This window comes from Muscardinus avellanarius, assembly GCF_963383645.1.
Source record: "Muscardinus avellanarius genome assembly, chromosome: 2".
Taxonomy (NCBI): domain Eukaryota; kingdom Metazoa; phylum Chordata; class Mammalia; order Rodentia; family Gliridae; genus Muscardinus; species Muscardinus avellanarius.
The window spans coordinates 199,471,153-199,496,252 of record NC_137787.1 but is presented as its reverse complement, the minus strand read 5'-3'; the positions used below and the strand labels follow the sequence as shown (position 1 = coordinate 199,496,252).

Sequence of the window (25,100 nt, the reverse complement as noted above, 5' to 3'; positions counted from 1 at the left end):
CTGCAAGAGAGAGCTGCCTCCCCGCGGTGAGCCACCACGGGGCAACACCCAGCCCCTGCGCGTGTCCCTGGCACAACTAAAGGGACAGCAGAGTCCCAAGGTCCCTATGTGTTTTAGGTTAAAAGAAGAAAAAAGAAAAAAAAGGGTGTGTGGAGGGAAGGAAGCTAGAAATGACTTTTTAAAATCTGTATTTTGAAGAAAGGGAGCACCACCAATTGTATCGAGTTATAAAATACAGTGATAAACAAGTAAAGAATGATCAGGTTTGTAACTCCAACGAAACACAAACACCTACACAGAAAAGAAAATGTACATCCCGCGCTCAGCATCGTAACACGACCACTGGCAGGACAGGGCCGAGATTGGAGCTGTGTGAAAACAACAGGGCAGTCACAAGAAGGCCCCTTTCCCATTACTACAGGCCACCCTCACCCTGCCCACAGGTTTCCCAGCCTTTCTCTCGCTCCCTGGGGCAGAGCCTGAAAATCAGAGTGTATCACCACAAAATGGATAGGAAGGTACAACACACGTACACACACATACGCGCACACACAGAGGACATCGCATCTGTCCAGGTCAGTGTCCTGTGCTTTTCGTGAGAACGCATGGCGAGATGTCTCGGCACGTATCAGAAGGCGGGCAGCCCTCTGTGGACACAGTGACAGCAGGGCCACCTTCGCTCTGTCTGCGGTCCTGCCACATCAGATGGTGGTGTCCCAGAGCTCGGAGGGCAGCCTGGCGCAGGAGGCCCCCTCTGGCTTCTTCAGGAGCGTGGGCTTCTTGCAGGGCGGCGGTGGGGGCGCCCTGGGCTGGGCGTGCTGCAGGGCTTGCTGCCAGTCTTCCCTCTCCTCACAGAGCTTCCGCCTCCAGTCCAGGAGCTCCTGCAGGGCCACACTCTCATTCTCAGAGAGCCTCAGCTGATGGATTACCTGGGGAAAGAGGGAGCAAAGAAGGGGTGACAACAGATATGAGGGCGAGAGGGGATGGTCCGAGTAATGCCGTAGGCCAAGGTCAGGCCTCAAGACACCTGCTCCACCAGACCTGGGCCCCTGAAGTCGGCTGCGAATTGCTGAATTAAGAGTGGAGGTCAGAATGGGAGTACAGGGGAGAAACAAGAAGAGCAGAGGGGCTCGACTCACTTTCAAAGTACCAAGTGTTGCATTCCAGTCCCCCTTCTATCCATCCCCATCTCTCCATTACAACAAAAGAGAAGCCAGGCATAGTGACCTAGGCTTATAATCCCAGTACTGAGGAGGCTGAGATAAGAGGATTGCAGGTTTGAGGTCAGCCTCAGCAATGCAGTGAGACTCTCAACAACCCAATGAGGCTCTGTTTCAAAAGAAGAAATAAAAAGGGCTGAGTTTGTGGCTTGGAGGTAGAATGTCTCTGGATTCAATCCCAATAGTACACACACACACACACACACACACACACACACACACACACACAAAGATGACAGAACACAGCAAGACGACATGGCGGTGATTCTTACATAAAGGACATTCACCTGGCAGCAGCTTGGCTTGCTAGTGTTCAGGGCTAATTCTAAACTTACATCCGAGCCTGTTTTACCGCAGCGAGGATCCCAAAGGCTAGATTCAAGGAGTGGTGTTGAACACAGAAGCTGTGAAGGTCAAACTCCTGTTTAGAGTTCATAACTAGGTGTCTAGAGCTGGTTATTAGCGAAGAGTTTTTCAAACTGAATTGTCTAAACAACCAAAAAATTAAAAAAATAAAAATTAAAAAATTAAATAAGCAAAGGCTCACGTTCAGCAATGTACTCGCAATCTGTGAGAAATACTGTCACTGGATTTATTCTTGGAAGAGAACATATCATTGGTGCGATGTGTCTCCACCTCAGCTGATCAGTGTCCCCAAACATGGCTGGGACATGCTCTTTCTTGAGTGACAACTTCATAGTCACGTAGGAAACCAAACTGGGAACTCCCACTTCTGGATAGGATGTAGTAGGTCATGGCAGGTTACTGATCCTCCCCATAAAAGGGCATGGGGTGAATTGTAAAAGTTATATTTTTAAAACATCAGAAAGTTCTACAGAAACAATAAATGCTAGATGGGGAGAAGCCGTGTGAGGCGATTTGGACATTAACGGCTGCTTCTGTTCACTGGACACATTACTCAATTCTGAGCTATTCTTCAGGACCAGAAATTCTTTTCTGGAAGGAAGGGAAGACACAGGGCAGTCTGCAGTTGTCCAGGACTAGGGAAACAGCTTGGAAACTTGAGGAGCCTCATATTCCCAGCCATTTGTTCACAAGGGACATCTGTTGACTTCTTCAGCTCTGTGGGTGACTAGTGTCCTGAGCAAAAGCTTAGTGAAAGCAGAATAAAATCTCCTACCTTGCTAGAGATGTTTCAGAAACGAAAACCTGACGAGGCTGATGACAGCTTCGAGCACAGGCCAGTCTCATATTGACACTATCTGCCAGTGTTTGAAACTGTGAGACACAAGGCTGGAGAGCCGGGCTCGTAGCTCTGAGATGCTGTGCTGAGTCTTCTGTACCCTTCAGTGCTAAGCAGCAAAGACCCATAGCTTGCCAGCTGAAGCACAGGAGGGTCATGAGGGGGTTAGAGGAGAACAGACGTGAACTGGCTCTCCAGCACAGCTCCATTTCTGATTCGATTCAGACGATCAGTCTTTAGTTTACTGTTTAACAAGAGGACAATGGTATACTCGCAGATGGAAAAAAACGTCATCCACAATTTCTATCGTTGATTAGCACACAATGCTTAGCATGCAACCAGAAATTACTATACACATGAAGGGATGAGGAGACTTTCCAATGCCAGAAAATAAAGCTGATTCTCAGGTGATTGGCAGATTCTTGGATTTAGCAAATAAAGCTTATATAAATACTTATGATTAAATGTCTAAGAAAATGGAGAAAAAGAAGAAGAACTAGAAAGTATATCAGGCTAGACTTATACATAAACAGAATACGAGAAGTGGAAGAGAATGTGGCAGAGCAATATTCAAAAAGGTTAAGTCCCCGGAACTGAGGAAAGCATCAACACGCACATGGAAGAAAAGCACATGGAAGAAAAGCACATGCTACACGCACAGTGGAAGAAACAGGTAGATCGTGTTGAAAGTGCAGAAAAGCTGTAGCACAGGCTTTAAAACTCTAGAAGAAAAAGATATGCTGCATCCAAAACACTACACTGAGGTTCCATCTAACCCCAGCCAGAGTGGCAAGCATAAAGAAACCAAACGACAACAAATGCTGGCGAGGATGTGGGGAAAGAGGAACTCTTTTACACTGTTGGTGGGAGTGCAAACTAGTTCAGCCACTATGGAGATCTGTGTGGAGATTCCTTAGAAAACTGGGAATGGATCCACCATATGATCCAGCTATACCACTCCTGGGTATCTTTCCAAAGGGGTTGAATTCAGAGAAATACAGCAACATATGCATACCTATGTTCATAGCAGCACAATTCGTAATAGCCAAAATATGGAACCAACCCAAGTCTCCATCAACAGATGAATGGATAGCAAAACTATGGGAAATACACACAATGGAATTCTATTCAGCCATAAAGAAGAACAAAATTATATCATTTGAAAGAAGATGGAAAGCCCTGGAGAACATTATGTTAAGTGAGATCAGCCAAGCACAGAAGAAGAAGATACATATGTTTCCTCTAATATGCCCAAACTAGGAAACACAAAGGATACCAGTGGGACTCCAGATAATGGAGGGGAAATACCAGCAAAGTTGAATGGAAAGATAGGAGAGGAGGAAGGCTGAACTTGATTAATGAGGGTCTACATCCGAATATGTGTAAAATTATGAATATGGCATGGTTACCCTGGACAATCATTGGTGGGAGGGGGGAAGGGAAAATGGAAGTAGGGGGAAGAGGGCACCAAGTATAGTTTAAATGTATACCATTTATGTTAAATAAAAAATTAAAAAAAAAACAAAGGAACTACAATGGATGAAATGAAAGCCAACTTTTTAACAGAAACATTGGAAGCCAAAAAACAAGGAATGACAAATTAAGTTGCTGAAGGAAAATAAGCCAACCTAAAATTCTGTCCTAAATAAAAATATCCCTCAAAACAACAGTAAAAGCCAGGCGTGGTGGTGCATGCTTGTAATCCCAGCATTTGGTAAGCTGAGACAGGAGGATCCGGGTTCGCAAACAGCCTCAGCTACTACTTAGTGAGGCCCTTTGCAATTCTGTGAGACCCTGTTCCAAAATAAAGACTAAAAAATAGGGCTGGGGGTGTAGTTCAGAGGTAGAATGCTTCTGGGTTCCATCCCCAGTACCACAAAAAAAGAGTAAAATAAAGGTGTATTTGGACAAGCAAAAATGAAAGAATTAGCCATTCTAAGTCTTGTGTTAATAGAAAGACAAAAGAAAGTTGTTGGTTTTTTCCCCTTAGGTGAAGGAAAAAGAGCCCAGATGGAAAACTGGAAATATAAGAGGGAGTTAATAAACCCATGGGTATATATAAATTAAATGCTTGGAATGTCTTTTAGACTTTAAATCATACATAAAACACAAAAGTATGCCAACAATAACTGCAAAAGCCAGGAGGGATTAAGTAAGGTTTAGCTGTCTTAACATTCTAGCAGTGTTAGGAAAGCGGTAGATGTAATACAATCCGTTAGGATGCAATAAGTTGGGAACACATGTCCTAGAAACTACGAAAAGAACAGCGAGAGAACATTCCAGCAACAAACTAAAATAATACAACAATGCTATGAGAATTCAGTTAGTCTAGAGGAAAGCCAGAAAGATGGGGAAAAGGATTAAAGACGGAGACTGATAGCTAAAAGAAATATAGGCGAATATAAAAACTAGACAAACAGAATCCAAATCCCTCCTGCCCCCAGAGGTGGTGTTCAGCCCGCCGCCTGGAGGCCTGTGCTGGGTTTATCTTGACCACACGGCTCTGTCCTCACACCAAGAGCAGATGTGCCCACTCTGCACTTCTACAGCACAAACCCTGTGCCCTAGTTTTTCATAATGAGCAAAATTGCACCAGGTGTGGCCTCCAGTTCACCCTCCCTACAGGAGGGGCCTTGAAGCCCGGCCACTCCACGAAGGCACAGACTCCACGCCAGGCTGCTGGGCCTGTCTCAGGGCTGCTGATCAAAATGAGCTTGCTGGGAGGGACTTTGACAGAAAAAGCCCCAAATACCCTGAGGAATTGCTTCTCTTTTTGGGAAACATAAAAATGCTTGAAAGCTTCTCTGCATTTATGAAAAGTATCTGAATTCCCAAGGACATTAGAAGAGGTGAAACCTGAACACAGACACCATCAGAAAACCCTTCCTTAACGATGATACTGGTGTCTTGAATTACACAGAGAGGAGCATGAATTGACCAGCCTTGAATCCACAAGCAGAGCCTCCTGGGGCCTCCTCGGTAAGCAAAGAGTTGACTAATGTTTGCAGTAGTTAACCTGAACCCGGAATAAACCTTCCACTGAGGACTCCCCTGGAACTTGCTGTAGCTTCTAAAGTAGAGATTAATAGCTATTGAGTAGTCTGGGCATGGTGGTGTACGCTTGTAATCCCAGCATCCCAGCATTCGGGAGGCTGAGACAGAAGGATTGAGGTTCACAGACAGCCTCAGCTACTTAGTGAGACCCTTTGCAGCACAGTGAGACCCTGTTTAAAAATAATGAATAAAAAATAGGGCTGGGGGTGTAGCTCAGAGGTAGAATGCCCCTGGGTTTCAATCCCCAGTATCGCAAAAAAAAAAAAAAAAAAATATATATATATATATATATATATATATATATATATATATATATAGCTATTGAGTAAACCTACTAGTACCACAATAGCATAAATGAGATGCCAAACCATTAATATAATTGATCTTCATTAACAACAACAAAAAGAACGCCCACAGGTTATATCTTAAAGGAAGGCTAGAATTCTCTATGTGATAGGCTGCCAACCTTACCACAGTGAAATTCAGAATAATCCTCTGAAGAGAAAGACAGCATTCCATGACTGACGGTATTTAAATTTCTTTATTTAGATGTGTTAAATTTACCAGGCTGTGAAGCATGGGAATCCTATTTGTCATAGATGACGAGCTCTGATATTTTAGTACAGCAATAAACACAATGATGGGTGTCACTTACTACAGAGTGGACTAGTAATATAAAAACAAAGAGTAACTGAAACATTACTTGAAGCCAGGTATGGTATGGTGGTGCGTGCTTGCAAGCCCAGTACTTGAAGGAGCATCACAGGTTTGCAACTAGCCTCGGCAACCTACCAAGGTCTTCTGCAATTTTTTGAGATTCTGTTTCAAAATCAAAATAAGACTGGGGTGTAGCTGAGAGTAAAATGCCCCTGGTTCAATCTCCAGTCAAACACACACACACACACACACACACACACACACACACACACACACACACACACAATTTGACACTGAAAAGCACCTACACCAATTTAACCCATCTTTAACTCTTTTGTCCTAGAGAGAACAATAATACATGCGTGCCTCCCTTTATTATTATTTGATATTTCACAATAAATGAAATAATGTCAGCCAAAAGGCAACATTGGTTTTGCAACCAACAGGAGCTCCCCTGCGGTCTGGGGAGGGGACCGCCTTGTCCCAGGGCCAGCTGGCTGCCCTGTGGGCTGACTGGCCCTGCTTTGCTTCTGCAGCCAGCTGCCGAGGGGGCATCCTGGAGCTGAAGACTCACTTCCGGAGAGGATCGCCCTTCTCCAGCATCGCCCCTGCAGAGAGCCACCTTCTGAATTTCTCCTCCGGGATGTTTTTATACAATATTCTTTGTGCACACCATTTCTCTTAGAAGCAGAAGGCAGGTGTTAAACTGGGAAGTGGAGCGCACTCCACCCCTACAGCACCTTGGTACCTTCAGCGCAGGTGCCCGGGCTCAGTGAACACTGACCATGTCCCCCACTGAAGACGCTTTCGGACGAGCAAATCCTGGAAGTGTGTCAGCGTGTGACGTGGGACGCGGAGACGCAACATGAGCAAAGGGGAGATATTTGTTTGCCTTTAACTTTTTTTAAACATCCTTTGGGGGATTCAGGCTTTGAGAGGGAGGGTCGGAAGAATCTGCACAGATTGGAATTTTGAAAGTAAGGTGGCCATCTACCCAGTTGGAAAGGGAAATACCAAACAGGGGAGGTATCCCATGGACTTAGGGGCCACAAGCGCCAGTGCTGACACTGGACTTCAACCTTTCCTGGGGGATGACAAAGACCTGAAGGATTTGCAGCTGGAGCCACCAGGAAGGAGCTAAGCCCGGCAGGAACTGTGGGACTGTCCTGGTGACGGGCGGTGTGCGGACTCAGAGGAGTGCCCTAAAAACCCAGCTGCACACATAGACATGGACATGGATTCTGACACTCTTAGCTCTTTGACTTGACAAAGTCCCTAAGCAAAGCGAATTAAGAAAATCCTGAATCCCAGTTCAGACGATGCTGAATGAAGGTGCTTCCTTCTTCATCACGCGTGGCCTTGCGCATATGTGACATGCTTTCTTCCTTAGTTATGAGAGAAGCTCTTTAAATACCGAGCAACACAGTAGAATTATGACTATGATTTAAAAATAAAGAAGGTTATTTGGGGGGAAATGAAAGGGCTTAAGATATATATTTTATTTATTTATTATTTATTTATTTATTTATATTCTTTCTAATTTCAAAATAGGGTCTCACTGAGTTGGGAAGGGCCTCGCTTAGTAGCGGAGGCTGTCTGTGAACTGTGATCCTCCAGTCTCAGCCTCCCGAATGCTGGAATTATAAGCGTGTGCCACCATGCCCAGCTAAGATACAGATCTTTTAAATACTTTTATCGGTGCATCGTAATCTCTCATCATGTAGTTCAAAGTGATGGAGGCATGATGTGCATAGTACTTGGTGAGATTTCTGCTGGCTAAGATATTTTTTAATTTTAAGAGTAAAATTGTAAAAAAGATCAGCAGCAGATTTCCGTGAGCATTTTAAACAGGTGTTAAATGCAGTGCTTCCAAATCGAGATTGGATTTTCAGGGGTCCTCAAGTACTTTAGATAATTCAATTTTTCATTTATATTTCCAAGATTTTCTCTTTAAAAAGTGATAAAATTGTGCCTCTTATCATTTAAATACTTATCTTGTAAGCTAATCCTCAAGGAGAGTTTATCTTCTGTCTTTGTGTTTTACTTACAAGTAGAGCTGACACAGAAATATTATAGTGAGTAGATGGATTTAATATTAAAATGCATTGTCCTTTAAGAAAAGCTAGTGAGAAAAAACCTAAATGTATAGAATAAGGTGAGTTCAAAGGTAAGTCCTTACAGGTGGTTCAAACAGAAAGCAGTGATAAGACTTAGTTACACAATGACCCAGAATGGTATAAATACCCCCAGACCCAGGACACTGAGGTTGGCTTCCATGGCCAGCGCGCTCAGGCGTCTATGTCATGCCCCTCAACTAAACAAATTCTCATACTTGACAAATGTCCTGAATTTCAATTTTGTTTTTGTAGGTTTTTATTCTACTCAGTTTGTGACTTTGAGTTTCACAGTTGTGATGTGAGCTAAAAGGATACAGATCTGTGCGCATGCTTGTAATTGGCATTGCGAATTTTAAATAATTAAACTTTAATTTTTAAACTATTCAACTGCAAAGTTGCTAATGTCACATCTTCTTGATTTTTATTTTATTTTATTTTACTGTATTGTGGCACTGGGGATGGAACTCAGCAGCATTTTACCTCTGTCGTAAAGCCCTAGCCCTATTTTAGCTTTTATTCTGAAACAGGATTTCATTAAGTTGCTGAAGTCTTCAGTAAGTTGCTGAGGCTGGCTAGGAACCTGATACCCTCCTGCCTCAGCCTCCCACGTACTGGAATTCCAGGCATGTGCCACCATGCCTGGCAAACTAAGTTTTTAAAAATCAAAATTAATTTATAAGAAAATTAAAATAATTTTTTAAATAATAAGGCTCAACAATATTAGTTTTCATGAAGAAAGGTCATATATATTAAGCAAATGGGGAAATGTTGATCTTGTACGTGTGAGTGGAACTAGTTACTGCTTGACAAAACCATGCTGTCCTCTGGAGTCCCAAGGGAGCCTATTCCTCTCCCCTCAGCCCACTGGTGGGGCGGATGGACACCTGGACCAGGCTCGCAGGGACAGAGACATGTTATCACCGTGCATTTCACTTAAGGGAATCGTTTGTTCAACTCAGACGAGTGGGGACCTCTTGTCCTTCAGACCTAGAAAAGAGTGCATGGGAGCCTTCGAGCCGTGCCAGGCTGTCCCGGAGCAAGTTTCTTGTACTAGAGATGCCCTTCACAATTCCCACATTCAGAAGAGCTCCCTCACACGTGGGAAAGCCCTGGGAACTGGTTAAGACTGCAGAGATTCTTGGAAATCATGTCGCGTGTGGGTGAAGATCCCAACACCCCCAGACTGGTGCGGAGGGCCAGTGAGTGGGGCCTTCGGGAGAGGGACGGCGTATGGACTCCCAGGCAGCTAACACAAGCCGGTGTCTAACAAAGACAACGCTCTGTGTGTCAGGGTCAAGTGAACTCATAAACTGCTCAGGACTATTGGGGATGATATGGAGAAAGTGGAATCCTTCAGTTACAAGTACAAACGCCAGGTGTTGGGAAGTGTGCGAGGCTCTCTGCCAGCTTACATGTCTTGAAAACCAAACTGTTTGCTGGAGGATCTGAGAAGATGCTTGGAAATTATTCTGTTATTTTTAAAATCTGACATTTAAAAGAGATCCAGAGGCTTCACAGCTCAGAAGTACTTGGGATCTGGTAGTGAGAAAGCAGGAGGTCACAGTCTATAGGGGGTTGGGGAAATAGGGCTCCTCAAGAAGTGACAGGTGGGTCCACTTCACAACCCTGGGTGCTGGGCAGTATTACCATGCCCACCCCAAGAGGCCTCGATTGGAAGGAGGGTTTTCATTACACCTCCTGCCATACACCAGGTGCTGCACCAGGGCCTCCTCCTGCTCCTCAGCATCCTGGGGGTGGAGTGGGACTATTTGCACTGAGGGAATATGTGTGAGTCTACACAGGAGCCACATGCACAGCCCCACCATGATGAGCAGATGCATAGTTGATCCTGGTCCCAAACTAATTCCCGTAGGCTAAGGAGCTCACCCAAACAAGACCTCCTCCTAACATTAGTTTTTCAACAAAAAGAGCCCTTTATGGAAATGATAATCCTTAAAAACGAACAGAGCAACCAAGGCCACTGGCAATTGCTACCTCGACAGCTCAGAATGGAGTGGAAGCAATGATTTCATTCTGTTACTGAGAAGATCTTGCTGAACTCATACTTAGACATTCAACACATGGATCCAGTTTCCAATTTCTTACACAGGTTGAACGGTATCTCATGTTTCCCAACAGGTAGGAAATAACAATTAGAAATGAAGACAGTTGAAAAAGGGACATAAAGACTGAACTCAGCCAGGCATGGGGGTGCACACCTATAATCCCAGTACTGGGGAGGCTGAGACAGAAGGATCACAGTTTCAAAGCCAGCCTCAACAACTCAGCAAGACCCTGTTTCTAAGTAAAAAATAAAATAGGGCTAGGAGTATAGCTTGGAGGTAGAATGTCTCTGGGTTTAATTCCAGCACTCCCCTCCCCTAAAAAAAAAAAAAAAAAAAAAAAAAAAAAAAAAAGAGACTGAGTTAATGAAATTTTTTTAATGAGACATTATAATTATTTTATGTATTTTCTGGATCCAAAACATTAAATTTTTCCCACCTCAGAGGGAAATCTAAATTTCCATCATCTAAAATTCAATGAGGATTCTTATCACTTCTGTATCTATTTACCAGTTTTCAATAATTTCTTATTATATAATTAATACAGCTCTGTGAGATGGTCTAATTAACACAAGATAAATTTCCTATTGATACACGTTTCTATGGACAATATTAATAATTGCAAGTTAATAATTTGCTGCTGAGTTTTCACCTGAAGTCTTTCCCTCCAGGATAAAGATAGTCTTCGTTAAGTAATTCAGATGCAAAATCATGTTGCCGTTCATTTGTCACACAATCGACTCTTCTACTGACTGTTCACCCGAAGGTGAAAAGAGGCATTTACTGACATTTATGCAAATTAAAAGAAAGAAGTGTCTGTGCTGACTGAGTAGTGAAGATCAGTATTTCAAATGCAAATCCCAACTCCACTCGGTACTACCCAGATGTTGGAGGGAAACAGCAACAACAACAAAAATGAAAATTGAAAAACACAGTCTGTAAATCCAAGGTCCACCTGAGTACACCTGGGAGTTGCATCACAAACAGAAAGTGATTCGGATAAATCCTGTGATTCAAGGGGGCTAGATGTCCCTCTTTTTTTTTTTTTTTTTTTTTTTGCGTTATTGGGTATTGAACCCAGGGGCATTCCACCTTTGAGCTCCACTCCCAGCCCTGCTTTTTATTCTTTATTTTGAAACAGAGTCTCAATAAGTCGCAGAGGGCCTCTAAGTAGGTGAGGCTGTCCCCGAACCCTGATCCTCCTGTCTCAGCCTCCCAGGTACTGCCATTACAAATGTGTCCCTCCATGTCCAGTTTAGATGCTCCTCTTTGTAAGGGATTAGACAAATTAACTGAAAATGGAAAGGGCGTTTGTGGTGTAGGCCGCAGAGACCTGGTCCTTTCTAGCTCAGAGGTAGTCTTTTTATGCAACAAATGTTCAAATTCACTCTTGGAATTTTGTTTCCTTTGTTGCCTAAGGTGTAAGTAAAGAGTAAAATAATCCCTAAAATGCAGGTTGATAATGCTATTGAAAACGAGACTGGTGGGGGGATTTCTTACTCCACCTGGATGCTGTCGTTTCCTTCAAAATCAAAACTTATTCTTATTTATTTATTTATCGTGATGCTAGGGATTAGGCTCTACCCCCAGTCCTATTTCATTTTTCTTGTGGAAAAAGGGTCTCGCTGAGCTGCTGAAAGCCTCGCTTCACTGATTACATTGCCTTCTACAAAGCTGGCTTTACAACTGTGATCCTCCTGTCTCAGTCTCCAACCCTCTCTTACTGGGGTTACACTTGTGGGCCAAAACTTCTGTCTAAGACCCATTTTTTATTTTTATAATAAATGACATTATATTGGAACACATTTAATATAACTCCAATAGAATATTTTATTTTAACCTCTTAAATCATAGTTCTGCATAAAATGGACACTTAAGAGTGAATGTCTATGTTTTTATGCTAATTGAAGTACAAAAAAGAAATATCTTATGATTGCCTAGAGATCACACAATGTAATACACTGGGGTATTCAGGATATGGATTTTGTATGAACTCTGTTCTCTGACCTAAATTCATTTAAGAAACACTGCAGTATCTGTGTAAGCAAGTAATGGATTGCAGAAAAACTTCTTTACAGCAGTGACATATTACTGTCATCAGGTTCAAATGCAAAAAAAGATGAAAAACCATAAGTCTTTTATATTAGAACATACAAAGTCAGAGTCTAAAATCCTCCTTCAAATATTTTTATTAGAATGATACTGGAGGCTTACTACAAATATAAGGAATTATGACTGAGAGCAACTAATCTACTAGATTTTCCTCCCTTCAAACAATAAGTCTGTTCCTACCATTTGCTTGTTCAAAAATCTTTAAAGACACCAGGTTACCCTACTGTAAAAGCCGGGCCCGTATGCTTTGGCCTGTTGCAGGAAGTTCTGCTTCTTCTGGACACACAGTTATTCCAGCCTCCTCCTCATCCATTCTCACACAGACTTTGTATTTCAACACAACCAGAATGTACGCAATGCACCCTGTAATTCTACTTATCTTCCCTATAAGATTATCCACTCATGTGTGCCAAAATCGATTCCTTTGCCTGCCAAAAGCCTCGAAGCTTCCCAGGTTCTTTTACACTATCATGTTTATGTTGTTTTAGATACATAACGCATTTTCCCATGTGATTATTCCAGAAGATGCTTATGAGCATGTGAAATAATCAGATTAAATATTATTAGCCTCACTTCATAGATGGGGAAACTTGTCTTTCAACGCACAAGCCACTTGGCTACTAACTAGTGGTTAGAATGCAAATTCGGGCACTCCAGGTTCAGTCAACCTTTGTAAGCACTGATGCCATTGCCTTCCAGGAAGCTATTCCTGTCTGCTAGCCAATTAACCGATGTGCTCTAAGTGATTACTAAGGCGGAGGTCATTGTGATAGAGTCTATAGGACTAAGCAAGATGTAGCAAGCATGACCCGCTGCCTTAGGAGCTCCAAGAAACTGCAACAGGACACACACACACACACACACACACACACACACACACACAAACACAAACACACACACACACACACACACACGATGTGTGGATAAGATACAAATGCAAAAATGTCAGGAGGCAGTGGAGCAACCTGATGACTGTTGTTGGAATCTGGAGGAGACACAGCTCATTCAAGGCCATGTGGCCACTGGGGTGAAGGGTTGATTCAATTTAAAAAGAGGAGAGGGCTCAAGAAGAAGAAAGGGCATGGTGAATGGTACAGGGAATGGTCCTCATCATTCGTTTATACCTGCATTCATAATTACGAGACCACAGAGAGAAAAGCCCTGTGGGAAGTGGTAGAGATTTGAGGGTCACCTCCAGAGCAGCAGTAGAGCTGTGACTCTGTAGGAAAGGAGGTGAGGCCTGTGTTGTGGTTTGGATATAGGCTTCCCCTGGAAGAGCTCGTGTTTTAATGCAAAGGAGTTCAGAGGAGATGTGTATGAGTCATGCGGGATTTAATCTCATCAGTGGGTAAGTCCATAGATAAGTGATGGATGGCTTTACATGTGACAACTGGGCAGGTCGGCGTGGCTGGAGGAGAGGCCACGGGGCTGTGGGGGGCTGTGGGGGGCTGTGGGGGTTATATATGTCCCTCATCCCTTGCTTTTCCTCTCCTCTCTGCTTGTCACCACAGACATGATCTGCCTCCATCAGCGAGATCAAATAAGTCTTCCTTCTCCAGGCTGTGGTCACCAGGGATCTGGGGTCACAGCAGCTAGGGGGCTGACTGAAATGGCTTGTGTGGGCAGGTGGGATGGCAGGGGTCAACGTCATGGGAATGCCACAGGCACACTCTTCAGCGCACAGACACCAGTCGAAGGACATTTGTCCTCCTGCTACATTAGCCAGTGTCTTTATTTGTATTGCTTGCAGGCATGACTTAACTATTAATTCCTGAAAACTTTCCTTTTCTAGAAACAATCACATTTCTTGGGCTAAAATATTAAATATAATTAAGTAAAAATGAGAAAAATTATGAAATAGATGCTATTTTAACTCGAACCACATAGATTTAAAAGTTCAGCCATAATTAGGAAAGAAACGTTCAGCCATAATTAGGAAAGAAACGTAGAGGAACAACTCCTGTAGGAAAACATCTTCTCTCCTCAGCCTTGATTCCCTGGACACATAGATTTCAGGGTGAGCCCCAACTCGAGGAATGAAGGACAGAGTGCTTGTGTGTATTCACTGAAGGCACTGTGGTCCTGAGAGCATTAAAACACTACTCAGGAGGCCCATCTTGATGTAGAAGACAGACTTTGTCACTGAGGCAAATCAAGTCCTTTGAGTTTTGAGAGATTTTCAAGACATTGTATGTGTTGTGTGTGTGCATATGCATGTATGTGGGGGGGTAAGCAATGCAATATTCCAATAATTCTACTTTGGGAGATAGAATTTTTGCTAAATTAAAAAAATAGACTGTTACACAATGGAGACTAAGTTTAGTTAATAAAGAACTACAAATAGTAGCATTCAACAGAAAAAAGAAAATATTAAGCCAAACAAACGATGAAGAAGTCCTGGTTGGAGTTACTCAGCACATGTATCAGCCACTTGGCACGGAAGTGTATTTAAGGCCATGTTAAGGTCACAGTCTGATGAGTTTATGGCGTCCGTGTTGTCATGAGTGTACCTGGACCCTTCTTGGGTCTTGAAGGACTCTGTATTCAGCTCTAGGATGGGAACGGTCACAGAAGATCAGGCAAGGGATATCTGAAAGGGCCAAAGCTGGAAATGGTATCCACCATTATGGCTCCCATTCCATTGGCTAGTTTCAATCACATGATTAGTCTTAAGTACAAGGGGAGCTGGGAAATGTGGTCTAGCTAGGTGTATAAGAAGAAGAAAGGGGAGCTGGGAAATGTGGTCTAGCTAGGTGTATAAGAAGAAGAAAGGGGACTGGTGAGCACAGCCTCTGCCACTGGACCACAGGCCCATTCCAGTGCCTCTAAAACAGTCAGGACAAATTATGTGGGTCAAAATGCCAGAGAAAAGGAAAACAGGTGTCAAGAGGCATTAGGATGGAAAAGAGAAAAGGCCGTGCCAAAGGAGGTAGAAGCTGAGAGACAATCTTTAAATCAAGACTTCTTTCCAAAAATAGGTAACACAAATCACCTGCAAGTGTATAAAATTAATTTAAACCCACTTGGGCTTCAGATTCTGGGCTTTTTATATCATTGACTTCATGACACTTTCCAACATCACAGCTCATCTGTTTTAGAATCTATTTCTGACAGAGTCAGAAATACAAAATGACAGTTTCAAATGATAATGCAATCATGGGAATCAAAGAAGAACCAGGCCTGCTAGGTCTGCTGAGGGCACACAGCGCATCCCCTGTCGCCAGGAGCTGACTGCGTTCCCGCCGTGGGAATCTTACTATCTTTTACCCCAGATTTTGCTTTCAAATTTGTCAGGAACTATGGGAGCCCTCTCCCTGGAGTCTCCTCTCTTATCCTTGGATATCTTGAGCAGGAATGAAGCTAGATAGCTAACATTCCTCATTTACAGAAAAGGCAAGTAGACAATATTTACTCTTTTGCTTAGAATCTGAGCAGATGTTTCCAGACTCGGCATAACGGCTTTTAAGAAAGTCACACAGTCATAATTGGCATTTTATACTTAGCCTCTTGCGCCAGATTGTAACTTAAAAATTTCCCTTTTCTAGACTGACCACATATGACTAATGGTGATTTTATGTCACTTAAGCAACTGGTGTGGGTAGTCCGGCCACCCCGCGGGTCAGGTGTTGCCTGGGCCCTTCGACCGAGGACGTCGCTGGCCCGGCCCTCAGCACAGGAGCTCCCTGAACTTCTGATTGTGTCTTTTCGGTATTCCATCTTCGTGGATCCCCGCATCTGTAGCCCAGGCCCCCCGCCTTCCTCTCTCTGCCCTTTGGCCCGCTCCATCCGCCCAGCACTACCTTTCCTTTGTCTCTGTGTCTAAATGCCTGCTCACTGTTTGCTTTTTCATGCAGGAATTTAATTTTTAAGAGGGCAAGAATGTTTGTTTTGTAGATGAAGGTTGCCCCAAATCTGTGCCTGGAACAAGCAGGGTCTCAAAATATATTCGTTGACGAATCTACAAGTAAATAGATGGTTGAATTACTGAGACTTCAGCTTGATGCAGCTTGCTCTCCAAATTAAAGTCCTGGAAATGTATTTTTACACGCCTCGTTGCTTCCTGCATTATGAATGCAGGAATCCGCATGACGTACAGAGTTACACATAGTAAAATCACGTGGATTGTTCTTTACGGGCAGTAGAAGGAATCTTACTGTGTCATGTTTGTTGGAATGTGTCTTTGAAATTATGATTTTTAGAGCTAACCAGAAGATAAAATATGAGCCCACTGTCATGTCCTTTGACCAGAGAGGCAGCTGCCCCTGGTCCTATTTGCCCAGTTTATTAGCGTGCTTTTAATATGGAACCAAGTGAGAAGCACTGAAGCCAGGGAGTACTAGGGAGTACTGCCTCAGTCCACCTCGTTCACTGCCTTGGGCTGGTACTGGTTGCCGATTACATGGCACCGGCGGTTTACCTAGAGCTTTGTGTTATACAGTGCAAAAGTGACTCAGATACGTTCCATGCGTTCTCTACCAGCTCAGAAGCTGATGAGGCCTTATGCACACAGAGCTTTGTACTACACAAAGGGAGATTTACTCAAAAGAGATGTGGGAATTATGGGTACAGCATCATGAAGGTGACTGATCTGTTTGGAGGGACCCCGAGAGAGGCTGTGGGGAGGACGCTGACGTTAAAGGAGGGTGTGGACGGCCAAGATGAGTGTGGAAAGCAGTGTTTCTAGCAGTGTGCTTGGTGCCGCGCTAGAAGTCAGCAGCTTCAGTCTTAGGAAACATGCAGAACAATCGCTACCTGTGCAGGAAAAAGTATAAGCTTCCACTGCTAACTCCCATCAGCCTCAATCATAAAGTTCAGGTCACTTAAATTCTTGCATGTAAAAAACTGTGTGTGTGAGTGTGTGTGTGTACACACATTCATACACAATATGGTTGACAGGCAATAGAGTAAAAAAGGTCTTCATTTCCTGTACACATACACACACATATATACAGAATTTCATATTATAGAAAATCTTTCATATATATATATATATATGAAAAATAAACACATATCTCTTGAAGGTAAAAAGTAGTCAATCTGACTATACTAACACTGTAAACTTCTGTGGGATAAATATATGAACTGGTTCGAGACAAAAACTAAAACTTAGGGTAAAATACCAAAAAAAATCAGAAAAGTAAACTTAAGCAAATAAATTGTGGAGGATAACTAAAACACATAGACTGAAGACAGAATGGCTGCTCAGATTTTAAATTACCAAGTGAATTCTGACACGTGTGCTACAAAGGACCCGAGAGAAGAAGCTCTGAGCTCACGTGAACTGAAACCAGAGGGAAACTCGAACTTTGAGGGTGAAGGAGAAGAACCGAGTGGTAAGCACTGAGCCTCACAGTGAAGGTTCATTGCCCCAGCGCTTCTCTCCTGATAGGACGGTGGGAAGTGAAAGTCACAACACTGCCTGGGAGGGCCATGGCGAGTGGGCAGCCACGTGGCGGTGATGAGCTCCTGTTGGGTGGTGGAGGGCAGAAGGATCAATAAGGTGGCCAGTAAATAGACTGGAATAAGATATGTATCCATTAAAATCGCCAAAGCTACCATAAGGAAATATAGGTGGGAAGACACGTAGTCCACGCACCAGTACATAAATTGAGATGGAATATTAATAAACATTCCAATAGAAGCCATCAAAGGGAGATAGAAAAAAGTGGAGATAATAGTAAAACTAGCAACATCTAAATCAAAAGTTATAGCACATATAACGGCCTGTTGAAAGCTTGTTAGATTGGGTAAAAATAAGCAAGCTCCACCTGAACGCCACCTTCCACAAACTCAAGTCAAATCTAAAAATGTCCATCCATGGAAAGTGAAGAGACGGGGTTTTTTTTGAAGTGAAGAGATGAGAAGTTCTAAAATTGATTATGTTGATAGTTGCATAACTCTAATTACGAACAGACACTGATTGCATGCTAAGGTGTGACTTGTGTGATACTGGAATTATATCTTGATAATACTGCTGTGAAGAAGAAACTGAAAAGGTACACCTTGCACACAGTGGCCAAAAGATGATGGTCTGGCTCTACTAATCCTGCAGAAGAGACTTCAGAAAAACAAAAGAATATCAAGAATAAGATAAAAAAACCACATGATAATAAGTGCACCTTCTGACCAAACGTGATCCTAATATATTATGCATCTAAAACAGAACTTCCAGGCACATGAGGCAGAAACTGGCAAAGCTGAAGGGAGAGTTAGACAAAGCCCGGGTTACAGTTGGAAACTCCATGCTCTTCCCTCAGTGGTTGGTGGAAAAACGAGAGAAGAAATCAGCACAGACCCAGGACTGAACGCAATCAACCAGCTCTACCTAACTGAAATTCCTGATAGACTCTGCCCAGGGCAGCAGCGTGCGCACTCTTCAAGAGCTCGGACATTTCACCAAAACAGACCACAACCTGGGCCACAGAGCAAGCCAAGGAAATGAGGCCCACAAAGGCGAGGACGCTGGAATCCCGGAAGGTTGCTTTCAGATCAGAACAGAACTGAAGCTGGCCTCAGAAGTGAGGTCTCGAAAGCGAACAGCATAAGGTCAAAGGCACCAGGGAAATAAGAAATATTTGGGTTTAAACATGATGGAAACAAAACACACAGGGATCTGCAGGATGCAGTCAACCCAACGTTCAGAGAAAAACCCGTAACATTATGCTTGTATCAAAAAACGCAAGAACACCTCAAATCAATCTAGGCTACCTACTTAAGAAATAAGGGAAAGAAAAATAAAACTCAGTGTAAGTGGAAAAAATAATGGGGGAACACAGAAATCAATGAGGCAGCAAAGCAACAGGGAAAATCAATGAAATAAAAAGATAATTTTTAAAAAGATCAATAAAATCGGTAAACTTCCAGATAAACTAACCGGGAAAATAGAGTAAGCCAAGTATTTTCCGTGCATGAAACTAGCCAGGACTATGATTCAGAATATGTAAAGAATTCCTAAAATCATCAAGAAAGGCATGCAACCCAGCTAGGAAATAGGAGGAGGATGTATTAGTATTAACAGTTCTGAGAATATTTGAAAACACTCACGTGTGTGGTATAACCTCTGAGATACATCCCAGCCCTTTTTATTTTTTATTTTGAGATGAGTTTCCTTGGTGGCTGATGGTCTTGCTATATTGCCAAGGCTAACCTTGAACCTGTGACTCTCCTGTCTCAGCCTCCCAAGTACTGTTTGTTTACATTTTAAACACATTCACGGCATCGGCTAGCACTCATGAATAGTATATGATGTATGAACACATGTGTACTCAGTTAAATACACACATAAGTGAGGGCTCTGTGCTAACGTCGTGATGGCCCACTTCAGTGCACGGAGCACTCCAACACTGCTTCCTAAAAATCCAGCTCTAAAGCTAATGTGATCAAATGCTAAGATTCATTGAAGTTGGGTGTTTTCCTAAGTGCTGCGCTTATTCATAAATGTATACTATTACATAATAAGATATTTTTTAAAACTCACATACCTACTAGGTTTTTTCAAAGTCCAGGTAGGTGTTTGGTTCTGTTGATTCAACCCCCTCGACCACATGGTTTAGAGAACATCTACTAACGTTAAAGACAGAACTGGCATCCAGAGAACTGACCCTGGGAAGAATGGATCTGACGGTAACAATAAGGAGATTTAAGTATGCACAATATTGCAGGCAGCATCTCAACACGCTATTTTCTTTAAACAACCTGAAAAATAATTACTATTCTCTACATGCACAAGTTAACAGATCTTGGATTCTTATTTAGTTATTTTCTTTATTTTTTTCCTGACCTTTTTGTTTTCTGATTCCTATAATTTGAATAATTTAATTATATTAATACAATTACTATTTAAGTTAGACTTGATACTTAGACACATTTTCTCATTTGTATGGCTGCGTCGTTCCACAATAGTACTGGTAACTGCAGATTTTCCATCTGGGAGAACATGTGGAGATACCATGTTCCCCTTTAATACAAAACACAATTGCTACTCTGGTTTCTCATTCTTTCGGTGTTTCTTACAACTGAATTTTTATTGGTAATAAATAGTGTCTTCATTAGAAAAACTATGCATCTAAATACATTTAGGCTATAAAAATGGTGCAATTTTATAATGGGAAAGTAAAGAAAAAACACCAGAATTTTTCATTTTTTTACTTCTCAAATCTCTCTTTATCTATACAGGGCATGACCTTCCCCTGTGGACCATCCTGCCCATCAAATGAATTTACAGCCTTTGTTTCTTGCCTCGGAGCATGTATGCCATGCGCAGACGGCTGATCCTCCCAAAGCAAGGATGTCTAAAGGGCCTTCTCTGCTGTCTCCTGCTTGCAGTTCAGTTGATAGATTGATAAATAGGCAGATAGAGAACAATAGATGATGAGAGGAGAGAGAGTGTGTGTTAGAAGAAAGAGGGAGAAAATGGGCCTTTTAGAAAGGATTATCTACATTCTGTTTTGTCACAAGTGCTTTAGAATTATCCCTCAATGATTAAACTAAATACATCTCTATTTCCTTATTTCATCTGATATGTAGCTTATTTTGATTCCATGCTGTATCTAAAAAATCCATTTTGACAAAAAATGAATATAAAAGGAAGCTTTGTTTTTACGTAATACCCTGCAACTTCTCATTTCGTTGATATGTGGCATTACAAAAAGGTTTCTTTGATGCTTCAGCAAAACAAACCACATAACAATTTACTTCTTGGTGTGAATCAACTGCGAATTGATTATAGCAATGCTTTCCCTGGCTCTGTGTCAGGAGCGGGTGAGATACTTATCAAGGTCTTGGGTGCTAGACTGCCTCTCTTTGACCAATGACCATCAACGATTTCTCATGTTGAATATTGGATATGGTTTCAATACGCACAACAACTTACATTCTTTAAAAACCAAAAAACCCTTTAAGTCTACAAGAAATATGATAAGTGCCTATTGTGTTCTTGATCTAGAATGTTCTCCAAAGCTTTTGTGCTGGATGTTTGGTCCCCTGAGTAGTGAGGCTCGGAGGTGGGGATTTTAGATAATAAGTGAGTGGCCAGGTTCTGAACTCATCAGCTGGAGAATTCATCAGGGGGATTAATCCATTGACCTAGTTGGAGGCCACGGGGCGTGACCTGAAGGTTGCTCTTGTCCCTGCCTCTCCTTGTCTTCTTGCCTTCTCTTGATCTCCTGCTTTCCTCTGTCCCTCTGTCCTCCTCTCTTCTTGGTCATGAACTGAATCCTCTGAACCTGTGACCCAAACTATACCTTCCTCATCTATACTGTTCCTGTCGGGTATTTTTGGTCACGGCAACCAAAAACTGCCTCTATAAGGCCCGTAATGAAAATGAAAAATTACAAATACACAGTAATACTATAGAGACTAGGCATCTGAGAGGAATAAAAAGTGAGAAAGAAAAGCTGGTAACATTAAATGGTAACATAAATACAAGGCAAAAAGCCACGCCTTATAAAAAAAAAAGAACCAAGTGCTTGGGAGGAGGACTCAGAAGGATCATAGGTTCAAGGACAATTTGCAGTCACTTGACCCTGTTTCAAAATAAAAAATAAAAAGGGCTGGGGGTGTAGTTCAGTGGTAGAATCCCCTGGATTCAATCCCTATTACTATGAAAGATAGAAAAAAAGGAAAGGAAGGAAGGAAGAAAGAGAGAGAAATATAAAGGAGGGAGGGAGGGAGGGTGAGAGGGAGGGAAGGAAGGAAGGAAGGAAGGAAGGAAGGAAGGAAGGAAGGAGAAAAGACCTCATTTTCACATGTCAACAAGGACCCCCCCCCAGACATCCAGGCAGCAGTGTTCACGGCAGGGCATCACTGGGCACTTTGTTAGTTCTTCTCCTTTTGCCATCTTTCCATCCCTTCCCGGCCTTACGATAGCTCTGTTGACAACCCATGGGCTTCCATGTCAGATTAGCTGTCCCTCCGAGCAACACAGGGCAGAGCCCCTCCAGGCGGGAAGATGCTGAGATTCCCTTTACTGCTGAGTCTACCTTTCCTCAGTTACCCCTGGAGGTCTGCATCAGGACAAGTAGACAGACTTTAAAACATTTTTTAAATCTCTTCAAATTTAAATAGACAAATGTCACATTATTTCTGTAAATGCTATCTTATTTCAAAAACTATCTGATGCACATGACATTCATTCACAAACATACCAAAGTCAGTCACGAAGCCAAATATGAGGAGGGAATGGGGTAGGAATTGGGGAAGAGCTAAATGAGTGATGTGTGCATGTATGCCTCTACCATCTTGTATCACATTAAGATGTACGACTTCAGCACACCGATAACAAGATAAATAAAAAAATACTAAAACCAACTTGAACTGCTTCTCTAACCAGTGAGATTCCAGATTTGGGTCTGCACAGCTCCCTGTAGGGGCAGGGCATTCAATTCCATGAGGTCACATGTTCACAGCTGGCTTTATGCATCCCCGATGCTCTGGAGGGAGGGACATGGGCATTTTACTATCGTTCATGACATGAATGTACTAAGCCTTTTCTACACCGACCGTACGCGGACACAGCTGCCTTCTGATACAGCTAGTGTCCCAGCTTTTGCTATTCTCAACAGCATGAAGTCAAATAATTCCTACTCCTTTCATGTAAAGCTATCATATTTTGCAAATTACTAAAAAGTTATGATGGAACACAACATAAACTACATTTTCTATATTTTGCACTTTGAGGAAAGAAACAACCACTCTATACTGAGGCTCTGCTATGAGAAAGTGCTTTATGTCTACACTAAGAATGAATAAAGCTCGCGCACTTAGTAAAGAACATTTCTTTGGATGTAAAAAGAATTTTGTGGGTAATAAATTAAGTTGGTGTGTAAGTCAAATTCTAATTTGCAAAAAATGAAAACTAACCCTGGACTCTCAAACAGGAAATCCTGGCAGATGGGCTGGGGGCCGCGTGGCCGGGCGGCAGGTACACTCTGTCTACTAGTCCTCTGCTGCCCTGGACACCCCACCCACCCAGCAGATGTTGCCCAAGGCACCACGTCTCCTCTCCTCCCTTATCCTTATGTCGCTCACCATGGACCCATGGTGGACGGGTCAACCCATTTCATATACATCTGTGTAGTCATGCAAGGAGTGGGAGCAGGGGGCTCTCACCCTTATGTCTTCACTGTAGGAGGTAAGAAAGTTAAAGGCAAGATCAGCCTCCAAAACACAAAATCCAAATATCCACTAAGACTAAGTACACTTTTGAACCAGAACGTCTCCAAATTTTTGAGAAAGCTTGATGACTCCTCCATTCCCTTGAACAGATCATGGTTAGTTCATTGACCGAAACAGGTTACATGCACCTCACATCTGCTCAAACTGTGGGCTCAGTGAACTGTCCACATGAGCCCGGGCAAACTACTAAGCCTCTTTCCTCTTTATCTCTAATAATATCTGCACATTTTATGTTCCAGCAAAGAGGTCATTAAAATCACTGATCATGCTAATTAAACTACAGACATCCTCAAAGAGGTATTCAATTTCTGGTCCACTTTAATCTCACTGCTACGGGCCCAACTGGACAGATTTTACAGAATTCCTGGCGAATTGCATCAGTGGGAAACCTAAAATGCTGCATGCCCCTGTGTGTTTATACTTCCTCTATAACTGTCACACGGGAGATGAATTCTGGAGGCCGCGTGGCCATTAAACCACAGTGTCACATAACTCTCCCAGCTTCTTGACAGCAAGGAATCTGCTGCGGCACGGTGTGTTCATGACAGGCACGGAAGCAAAGAAGCACGGCTTTCTTTTTCCTCTGTGTGTATATGCCTGTGTGCACATGTGTGCGTGTGCACATGTGTGCGTGTGCACCGGGAGATAGAGGCCTGGTAGCTTCTGTGTCCTCAGAGGAGTTTGCAGCTGTGGTGAGAATGTGGGAATTAGGAGCTCATATCCTACTGACGAGACTGCAAATGAGTCAGGCACTATGGAGGTCAGTGCGATGGCTCCTCAAAAGAGTAGGAATGAAACTATCATGTGACCCCGCTGTATCACGCCTGCTATCTTTCCAAAAGAATTAAAGTCAGAATAGTAGAGTGATGTATGTATAGTCATGCTTAGAGCCGTACAATTCACAATAGCCAGATTATGGAACCAATCTATCCGTCTGTCAACACGTGGATAATGGATTTGGTTTATGCACACAATGGAATTTTACTCAGCCATAAAGATGAGCAACATCCTATGATTTGCAGAAAAAGGGGTGGGACTAAGTAGAGAATATGACGCTAAGTGACATCAGATGCTTGCATTTGAAAATCATCTTCCATTTGAAACTGGGAGTGGAATGGTCCCCGCTGACTTTCCCCATCCCTCTTGACTTCTTAGAGAAATCCAGGAAGAACAGAGGAGCCATTTCAGAGACACCAATTTTATGAACCGCCTTTTAAAATCGCTCCTTCCTCTAAGAACTATATTGCATGAAAGCTTCGGAAAAGATGCTGGCTGGCCTGTCACTGTGATCTAATGGCAAGAGTCAACTCTATAATAAGAATCAAACCCGTCTTCACTGCAGGCAGCCCCTGCGCATCACCGCACCTTTTTCAAGGGGAAGTAGATGTGTCTCTAAGGACTGAGAGGCGATTAGGACAATCTATTATTTCCCTTAATCAGCATTTTCTTTCCGTTTCAGGGCCTGTACATCACTGTGAGCGATTCTAGCAGACTGCCT

The 25,100-nt window shown here is 42.8% G+C and overlaps 1 protein-coding gene across 1 annotated transcript in view; it reads right to left on the bottom strand.

The window, feature by feature from the left end:
* Positions 1-701: 701 nt before the first annotated feature.
* The window catches only part of MYO16 (myosin XVI), a gene marked incomplete at both ends in the record, with an annotated part of 497,659 nt that continues 473,260 nt past the window's right edge, over positions 702-25,100 (bottom strand). The window contains one exon of the mRNA XM_080689777.1: positions 702-929. Coding sequence (XP_080545903.1) covers positions 702-929 — 228 coding nt within the window. The remainder of the gene's footprint in view (positions 930-25,100) is intronic.